General features: G+C 40.9%; 1 protein-coding gene across 2 annotated transcripts in view; it reads right to left on the minus strand.

Annotated features, from left to right (window-relative positions):
• Nucleotides 1-5250: 5250 nt before the first annotated feature.
• LOC111663201 (RAS guanyl-releasing protein 1) overlaps nucleotides 5251-10073 on the minus strand; it is a 15958-nt gene continuing 11135 nt past the window's right edge. For both annotated transcript variants that reach the window (XM_087176914.1, XM_087176913.1), the window contains exons 11-17: nucleotides 9306-9410; nucleotides 9012-9121; nucleotides 8428-8572; nucleotides 8223-8259; nucleotides 7668-7799; nucleotides 6701-7020; nucleotides 5251-6603 (exon numbers count right to left, since the gene is read on the minus strand). In XM_087176914.1, the coding sequence (XP_087033040.1) occupies nucleotides 6469-6603; nucleotides 6701-7020; nucleotides 7668-7799; nucleotides 8223-8259; nucleotides 8428-8572; nucleotides 9012-9121; nucleotides 9306-9410 (984 nt within the window). In that variant the 3' untranslated portion in view covers nucleotides 5251-6468. The remainder of the gene's footprint in view (nucleotides 6604-6700; nucleotides 7021-7667; nucleotides 7800-8222; nucleotides 8260-8427; nucleotides 8573-9011; nucleotides 9122-9305; nucleotides 9411-10073) is intronic.

Consider the following 10073-nt stretch of genomic DNA (forward strand, 5'->3'; position numbering starts at 1 on the left):
AAGGCAGGAGACAGTTAGCCTAGCTTAGCATTAAGAGCAAAAACTAGCATGCCTCTGTCCAAAGGTAAAAGTGCTGAGAGAGCCAGGCTAGTACAGAGTCAGGCTAAGTTACTAAGTTAAGGGAGAGGGAGTTAAGTGTAAAAGGACAAGTTGTGGTTTAACAAGAGATTATGTGCAAGACTATATCTTAGTGGGAGCAGTGACTTGGCACAAAATTGTCTGCAAAACCACAGTTTGTTGCTTTTATACTTTGGTTTTTGTACAGAGTACATAAATGAGCCTTAGAGGTGCTAGTAGATAGACTTTTTCATTGTACAGACCCATGATACTAGTGCATTTGTTTGGTTATTGTGTGACACACAGTAAATAAACTCCTTTGAAATGATGAAATGGTTCTTTGGTGATTCAGAGTTGGACTCTGGGGACTCGAGATTCGACTTGGACACGAGTTTTAGTGATTTGCCTTTACTTTGAATCGTCCGTAAACAAGTGTCCCTCTGATTGCTTTGTCTGCTGTAGCAAGGCCATGCACCAACACAAAAACCAGTTTGTTTTGAACATAAATAGTACATTACAATCTGTTTTATCTCACCGTGCAGTGACTGTATAGCTTCAGCTTCTCTCCTTCCCACTTTTTCTCCTGGGGATGTGACCTTCAAAAAGAATACAGAGTAGACATGACGAAGGAGTGATAGAACCATCTCTACTTCTGACCTTTAAGTGATGTATCGCCTCGGAGCAGTAAGTGATATCAATGGCTTTGTGGCGTTATGATGTGCGAGGTACATATGTCACTGTGTCCTCCAGGCATTTTAGACAGGCTGTGCTGAACGCACAGACACGTCCCTACAGCTGGGGTCATTGGGGAAAGCGGCAGAGGGTGGTCAACCAACAGCAGCTATCAGACTCTTAAACAGCCTGCTGGTCTGGCCTTCATTAGTCCTGCGACTATTACAGCCAGCCATGATGGAGGGGTGTGGGAGTGGTGATGTGAGTAAATGGACAGTCTCTCACTCTCTCCGTGTTTTTGCTGCAGTGAACAACTGATCATTATACACAGATGCATTGCTGAGGCAAACTGAAGCTCCATTTAACAAATTATCACAACTCTAGCACAGTGATAGTGTTTCAAAACCTGTGGTCCCTGCAATTTGAGCTTGATTTGGTTTGATTCTAGCATTAACACACCATGTGCTGAAGTGCATATCACAAGCAGTGAGGTTCCAGGGTCGTAGAATGTTAAATCAAAAGCCTGGAAATATTGGCCCACTGCAAACTAAGGCCTAATTAGAGTATGAATCCATCCGGGAGACATAACTGAATATGACATGCAACTTGCTGCCTGTGAATATCCTTTCTCTATCAGTATAATGTTACATCCAATTTGTATTTTATGGGGACATATTCAGCAGACATGCAGAAGTTATTACACATTATTCATTTTATGTGCCATCACACTCTGCACAATGTGTTAATATAAAAAACATTACTCCGGTTATTAAATTTGTCCTCATGGTTTTTATTTTCAGTCTACTTCTATGAAATCCACAACGAATCAGCTCCTGCTGGAACTTACATTTTGGAGCAAACCACGATTGCATGGAGATACACTGTGCAAATATACCATCTACAGGCTGGTATATGCAAATGAGGTGCAGCAGCTGTAGAGGTCCTGCCTCAAGGAAAACAATAAAGTTTTGCTAATACAAGCAGAAGATGAGGAGAAATTAATTTAAAGTTAATGTTCTCTGTTTATTGTAATGTGTATGACTTGGCAATAAGTGAAAATCTGCAGGCTTGTACATAATTTTATTGTAATGCAAAGCCACCAAAAGCACATGGTAACACGCGGTTTTGGCCATGCTGGTGGCACAGATGAATAGGGTTGTCAAAGAATCCCAGGCCTTTGGGCACCACTGGTGTTATCTTTAAAAAAAAACAAACATTAAAAATGATATTTAATTGATGAGTGTTTTATAGTATATCCAGTCAAACACAACTGTTACAAACCACAACAAACGGTCCGCATCACATCGTGCAATGTTTGATTTCAGACATCTGAACTTCACGTTCTATTTTTGTGTTGCTGTACTGTAAGCAGCAGCAGCCTGTGGTTCCCATCAGGTGGGTGGGGGAGTCCAACTGTGTCCCACTGCTCAGTGGAAACAGAAGGAGATGTTGAGTTCAGCGGCTTTGGATACATGCATGATTTGCTCTGTGTTACTCACCTTCATAAGAAATTCTCAGTGAGGGGAAACTCACTCTCCTCCTACTACTTCCTCCTCTTCTCACTCTATATTTGTCCCTTTGCTGCAGCGGTGCTATGCTTCACTTTCCTTGATCTTGGCAACGAGTTGTTTCTCGGGGTTCTGCTGATTGTCGAAGGCGCTCTGGTTGTTCCAGCATCTGCTCTTCTCTCAACTCTTGTCCTTTTTTTTCCCACCAGTCTGCTTCCCTTTTTTTCATCAATAAATCTTCCTCTTCCTCCCTTGCAGTCTAGCTTTGCAGTATTTGTTCTGTTAGATACCATATAGCCTTTACATCAAGCACCACGCTGTAATCTGGCAGCTTCATGATGTACAACTTCGACTTCTACTAAATAAACCACATAAAATATGAAACAAGACATTCGAACAATCTGCTGTTTAATTCAGATCCAACATGCAGCACAGTTCAGAGCCTTTGCAACATTTAGAAATGGTTTTCTGTTTATTCCACCATCGCGTTCCACCAAAGTTCACCTTGAGGAGCAATAACAGGGAATGGAAATCAATCATAAATCATTCTGGCAGCTGCACTGGTGAATTGCATATTAACATAAATCTCACATCACCAAAACAACATGTAACTGCGAGCTGTATCCTGTTTCCTCTCTCACGATGTGTATTGTTATATATGGTGACGAACAAGCAGAACACAAACACACAGCATGCACAAACAACCTGATTAAAGAATAGAGTTTTTGGCTTTTATTTGCATCCATATGCTTCTTTATCTAGAGCCAAAATATATGCTTGTGCCAAACCCAGTGGGGGACCATTACTACAGGAAGAGAGGGTTACATTGCCTGGTATGCCAACATGAAGTTATGAAGCCACTTCATTGGATACTTCCAGACTCTCTGCACCCATAGATTGCTTTATGTGTGTAGACAGCTTTATTCTAAGGACTTCAGAGGCCAAAATGTAAGCCAATGTTTCTTTTGTGGGCTCTTTCACAGTCCACACTGTTGCCAACAAATTCATTACCCTTGTATGAGCTTCAGGCTTTGCCTCTTGTTTCTCCATTCTGCATTTACCAGGAACTGATAAGTGGATTTCGTCTGTATTATCTAGCTAAAAAAAAAAAAAAAAAACACTACATGATTATTAAAGGCCAAAAAGGGACACAGCTGAGCAATGATGTTTCTCTTGGCGAAATTCCTGCACAGCCCTTCTCTTGTTACACTCCTCTGCTATCATCAAGGTTAATTAAAAAATTTCACCATGGCTTCAAACAATTTCCAAGCCACCTCCAGAAAGAATTTCCGCAAAATGCGTGTCTCTTTCTCTCTTCCCTCCTCGCCTTCACTACAGTTCCTCTCCTTGCTCCTTCCGCGAGTCTCCTTCGGCCATCATTAGAACTTAATGAACTCAGTTTAATAATCAAGGGAATTAGTGGAGTTGAGTTCGACTGTGGCGCCGCTGTATCCTACAGGCATTGCAGTCGGTACTAGCTCTTCTCCGCGTTTGAAAATGAGCATTGCCTGTGTGTTGAATGTGTTGTGTTCTGGTTGTGTTCTCTCTGTGTCCCACACTCTGCTTTCAGGGGGACATAATTGGGTGTTCCACATCTTTCCCTAATTAGTTTCGGAGAGTGTGTTCATTAGACTTAGCAGATTTAGTTAACTTATGGGTATCTCACAGTGGCCCAATTCCCCAGAGTACACTGATGTCTGGGTGATAAATCATCTCTGTCTGCCCACTTTAATTAGACTGACTTTTGAAGTGTCATATTTTGCTCTCAATGTATGGAGGCCTGAGTTATACTCTGTATCAGCTTGTCTACATAAGTCTTGCAATCTCCTTCAGGCTTAAATGCATCACAATTAATTATGTTTACACTCTCTGTTGGGTTTGTAAATGGACTTTAGACTGATATATTTATCTTTATGATGACTGCTTTAATATGTCAGGGTAAATGCAATTCTCCTCTCAAGCTTGTGTTACAGCCTTGATGGGGGATGAAGCAGCCTTTGCTGGGGCAACGTCCCTCGAGTTTAACACATGATCTCTATGTCACTTTCTCTCAGCCAGCCATGATATTGGAAATTATTCAGCATTAGTGTGCATGGATCCTGGTAGACTTGGGGTGTTACTCCCCTGCAGCTGGGTGTCAAATTCAAATAGAAGTAAATTAGCTGTCACCGAGGCTAGGCTTGGGGAGCTTCTGCTACGCCTCAGAAACTCTCCCTTTTCACCAGGTCTCTGCTCACTGCCCGGCCAATGTAAGGCAACAAGTCATTATGGCTGCAAGAAGTGAAGAGGCACTATGTAATTTGAGTCAAATGTCTTTCTTTATCTGAGGATGAATTGCCACTATAGAAATGTACATGCTGAATCACAGCACCAGGAATGTAGCAGGGTGAAATCACCTGGTGATTGCAGTATGGCTGAGAGAAATCTACAGGATCTGAAGGATTAGGTACCTGGTTTGAATTTGTGCTTCTCCAGGAGCAGACATTTGCCCTCTCATTATTGACAGGCCAATGCTAACTTTGGAGATGGGACTCGTTACCAGCAGTAAAGCCCAAGGGACGGGGCAGATTGGCACAGTCTCCAGACAACAGGGTGACACACATTCTGTCTTTAGAAAAGGTTTACGTCTCAGAAATGCATCCATCTCATTCATACTGAGCAAACAATGCACTGCAGATGTTTAGATTTATCTCTTAACTGCAGTTCTACATTAGTGTTTCCCCTATTAAACTGTTTTTCTCTTAATTAAAAATAAACTTGACATTAAAAGCTACCTCATTTAAAGTTAACCACGACATCACAAAGAAAATGATCTGCCTGTGATGTTTTTTGGTCTCTAATTTGACAGAAACAGTCTTACAGTTAAACACACAGATAGCTAATTAGAGTGCAACGTTTACAGAGCGGGCAGCTGGGAATCTGCAAACTGAAAGACAACAATCATTAGTAAGAAGCTGAGGAAATATGACGAGGCTTTAGTGACCTCCAGTGGTCAAGTAGAGTAACACAGGCAATGATTTTACAGTTTATTACAACAATAGAACAATACTGAGAGAGAGAGATGAATCTTGATATAGCTAGAATGGCACTGTGTATACTTTGTATTTACAGTACATTACACACAGTACAAACACACCCATCTTGACTCCCGTTCACAGTACAACACTGCTACAGTGGACTGCACAATAATTCGATGACATGGCTGCACAATAAAAATAATAAGGATCAATATGATGCCAACACACACAAGCATAAATAATTCACTGACAGTACCAGCATACTGTACAAAATGTTCATTTGTCTCACTCTTTATATCAACTGTGTAGTGTTTCAGACAATAAATATTAACAGACGCACTGAAAACATCTTGTGCATTGATATGAACAGGGACAATGATGCAGAGCAACAACAGTTGTGTAAATCTGAGGCCATTCTGACAGTGCTGAACTTTCATTCTGCTGCTTTAATCAGTGGGCTCGTTAGTACTAATAAAAACAATAGTAGTAACGCACCTGTCATATAAGCCACAATCCTCTTGTTTTTGAAAAATATATAGCTGCATTCATTTTACCGCAGCCCCCGATTTCCATTTTATGTTTAACATAAATATCCAAGGCCATTAATTGATCAAGAATCGATCAAACACATTCTGCCATATTTTGTCTAAAATACTGCACTTCTTCATTCATGTTTTTTTTGTTTACATACTTTTAACAGAAACCCCCATACCAACTGCAACTACTCTTAAGGGTTCATTAAATTCTGTAACTAATGCTCATTGCGATGATTTTCATTCTTCTGTAAAACTGTACAGTAAAGGGGCTCCTTCACTTTTTTAAATACAACACTACAGCCTTTTTTAGCATGTTCATACTATACAGTTATTTTGATATGTTTTTTGTTAATTGGTAAACTGTATTTTCGCTGTACTATGTGCTGTAGCTTCCATACACAGCTTAAAAATGTCCTTAACCTCATTATTGGTGACATACTGACTGGCTTTTTTGATTGGCTGTCTAACATTACAGCATTAGAACACCTCTACTGGATATGTGCAATGTTTCTCACTTCATACCATGTGATGCCATGTTGTCTGGGTCTCATTATACTGATAAATTACTTGCACTGTTCATGACCAATAAGTTAAATATTGGATCCAGAATTATGCATGCTGCCAGAGGGGGCAGCAGCAGTCTCCCTGGAGAAGGTTTAGTATAATGTATGTACAAGTCTAGGACGAGGAATCCTCCTCCACGGGGTGGAGAGCGTGCCTCTTTAGCAGTGTCTTTAGTATCTCCACTTCCCGCTCTGTCTCCTTCAGCTTCCTACGTAGTGTCTCATTGGCTTTCTGCAGCTTCTGGTTGTCCTGGGAAAGACACAGAAGATTTGTATGACATAGCTGTGGTGCATCCAAGTGCTGTAGTAGTTAGAAGGGAAAATAGAAACTTGGTCCTGGCACTTACTGATTCCAGAGTTTCGTAGGTGGGTTTGCTCTCTTCTTCTGGTTCTTTAGGCTTATGCACAACAGAAGCTCTGTTTTCCCACTTGGCACAGTATTTTCTCTGGGGCACCGGGCTGGGACACGAAGTAAGGGTAGGTGTTGTTGGGACTAACAGAGAAGGCTGAGAGCGACTGAGGTCGGCAGCTGCAGAGGATAGCTGGGGTCCCTCTGTCTGGGTGCCACTATGGACCCTCTGGGGCTTCGAATGGGAGGTGAACGGGGAGTCTGGGCTCCAGTCTTTGCCGTCATCTGCTGGGTAGGGGAAAGGACATTCTTCTGAACCTGGAGAGTGGGACATCATGAGAAATGATTTCAAATGAGACAAATGAAAAGTGTAGGTTGTTAATCGTGGTATACTTGACTTTTATATCTAAGGAATCAATGACCACAAAACAAAATGACTTCAAGTGAAGTAATGTTTAAATCAGCATAACATAAAGATTGTTTAGATAGGGCCTATGTTAATATAGCCCTGGTGTCTTCATGCGTCAGTAAAACTGAAAGTCCTTCTGATCTTAAGACTAACTTTCTTGTAGCTGGTGGGTGATTCAGTATTACTGTAACTGAAACAGTTTATAATGACAGCTAGAGGGAAATCACCCAGACAGCAGACCCTGTTCTCGTCTTTCAGCTTCTGCAAACTAACGTGAAATTGCGTAAATTCTGAAATTCTGATTTTAACAGTTTTTCTGTAGTGTGTCAGGCAGTGATTACAGGAAATAAGATTTCTTGGTTAAACCACACAGTATATATAACAACTCTCAGCCACCAGATGGCACATCATAGAGATTTAGTGATAACTTCCATGTTAGATGCATGTTATGGTCTGCATACTTCTTTATTTGTTGTGATGAATAATACTGTGTGCGTGCGTGCGTGCATGCGTGTATTAATAGGACTTTTTATGCTTCAAATGACCTCAAACCCACCCTCTGAGGTGCCCATGGTGACAGGCGTCGAGCTCGGCGTTGGACTGTCAATGGCGTTGGACACTTTGGTGTTCTTCTTGCACTCAAACGCCACCTGGTCCTTGCACAGCTTGTGGCAATTCATCCCACAATCTGAGCAAGCCAAAACAATGCATAACATGTCAGAACAGGAACTAGCATCAGTCTAACTTTGACAAACTGACTTCTAGTGACTTCTGCTTCAACACTATCTGTTCTGCAAATGCAACTGTCAGACCTTTGCATGCTTACTGTCAAGCAAACAAATAGTTCTCAGATCCTTTGAAGGACGGGGGAGGGGGAAAACTGTGGTTCTGACTGCAGACTTTTTTTCTTTTTTTTTCATGTGTTGCAAGGTTCAGCTCGCAATATGCAACATAGAAAACCGCAGTACACCTTCCTAAGATAGCTTCACTTTACCTGCTCCCCACAAGACACTGTGTGCGCCTCTCCTCAGTATAAAACTAACATGATACTCACATTTGGCCAAAGATAGACATGCCAAAGTTGCACAATATAGAGTGAGTGAATAACTACCTTTGCATCTGTAGCCTTGCTTGATGACACCCCACAACTGTGAAGGAGAAAAAAACACCCTTCACATAACTTAATATCAACAAGCAACAGCAAGACTAATAACCAAATTAAATATTGTTTGAGTATTTATAGACACCGACACAGCAGTAAACAGTTTCGGTATTTCATCATACACTCTTATCCTTGAGTTTGTGTGTTGACTTACAAATCCTGAGCAGTTGTCACAGAAAGTGGGTTTCATGTAAGTCGCCTCCTGGAAGTTGTGGACAAACCCAAGCCCCAGTTTGGAGCAGATGACACTTGCCCGCATGAAATAGGCCGTGATCTCGTCTCTGCTGACAAGGCCTTCCCTGCACAACCCCAAATCATACACAGTATAATGTAATAAAGGAAACAGAGCTGTAAATGATACAATATTTATGGGAAATAAACATATTAATAAACATTTAATTTCATACTTTAATATCTGTTTCTGCCTCATGTGCTTAACACTGTATTCCACTTTGTCACTGTATTGTGACAACATGGTAATATTAACTGTTGTGGTTTTCACATTTAGGTCTAATTGAGGTATCACATGTGCGTCTCTAAGTTGTGAACATCGTACAGCACTGGGTGTGCGTGAGAAATAAAAGAGTGAATATTTAGCGGGGGGGGGGTTATGGTTAGCTCTGCAGCTATTTTATGTTTCCTGTTGCTACAGTCATCACTACAAATACCACTTTTGCTTCCTCTCCACTGAAGTCACAAATGAGCTTGGAGTGAGTGTGCGACCTGTCAAACACTCACTTCTCTTTGTCCATGACACAGAAAGAAAAAGGAAAGCTAGCAGCAATTTTCTCAAAGTCCTCTTGTGAAATGAAGCCATTCTCGTCGTGATCGTAGTTCTTAAACACAGACTGTGAAAGACAGGAGGCAAAACCCATTGTTGCTCGAATGTTAGTGAACAATAGCTGCAACAGCTGTCAAAGGCTGTCAAAATGGCAGCATGCAGAAGAATAGTTAAAATTAATTATTATTATTATATAATAGTTTTACTGAGTAGTTATGTGGAGGCTGCACTTTAAAAACGGAAGCACTTACATCCACCATTCTCTGAACATGTTTGCTGATGGTTCGGGGGTCAGGTTTGGGAGCCACTCCTGGTGCCCAGTCAACAACCACTGGAGGTCTGGAAGGGGTGGCTGGCTGATAGAAAATTATAACATAATAAATATAATATCATGTAAAACAAAAACAAGCAAGACCAGGCAGCTAAACATGTAAAATATGGTCTATTACACTAAATTGATGCACAGTGCAAAAGCAACACTGTCAACCGGCTAGGAGTCAAATAATTAGTTGAGCAATGCTTAGAAACACATTTAGGCATTTTGACATTTTGGAATATACACTATACACTAGCTTTATTGCTGAGAGTTAAATGAGAAGATTAATACCACCCTAATGAAAAGTATGTTGCTGTAGCCAGCAGCTTGTTAGCTTAGCTTAGCTTAGCGTAAAGACTGGAAAACATGGAGAATCAGCTAGCCTGGCTCTGTTATTAGATTAGATTAACTTTATTTATCCCACAACTGGGAAATTCATTTACCACAGCAGAAAATAAACATCTATAGAAGAAAACATCTATGGAAATATACAACAAAAATTATACCAATATACACTAATAAATACAATATACACAATACACACGATATGTACATGAAAAAGTGCAAGTTTGCACATGGTCAGGAAGAGCAGGAGTTGTGGAGTCTGACAGCTGCTGGAATGAAGGACCTGCGGAACCTCTCCTTCTTACAGCGAGGATGTAAAAGTCTTGTGTTTTCCAGTCTTTACATTAAGCTAAACTAA

The sequence above is a fragment of the Seriola lalandi genome, unplaced genomic scaffold (assembly GCF_002814215.2).
Source record: "Seriola lalandi dorsalis isolate HSWRI2012SDOR001 ecotype SW California unplaced genomic scaffold, Sedor1 jcf7180002054573, whole genome shotgun sequence".
In the NCBI taxonomy this organism is placed as follows: Eukaryota; Metazoa; Chordata; class Actinopteri; order Carangiformes; family Carangidae; genus Seriola; species Seriola lalandi.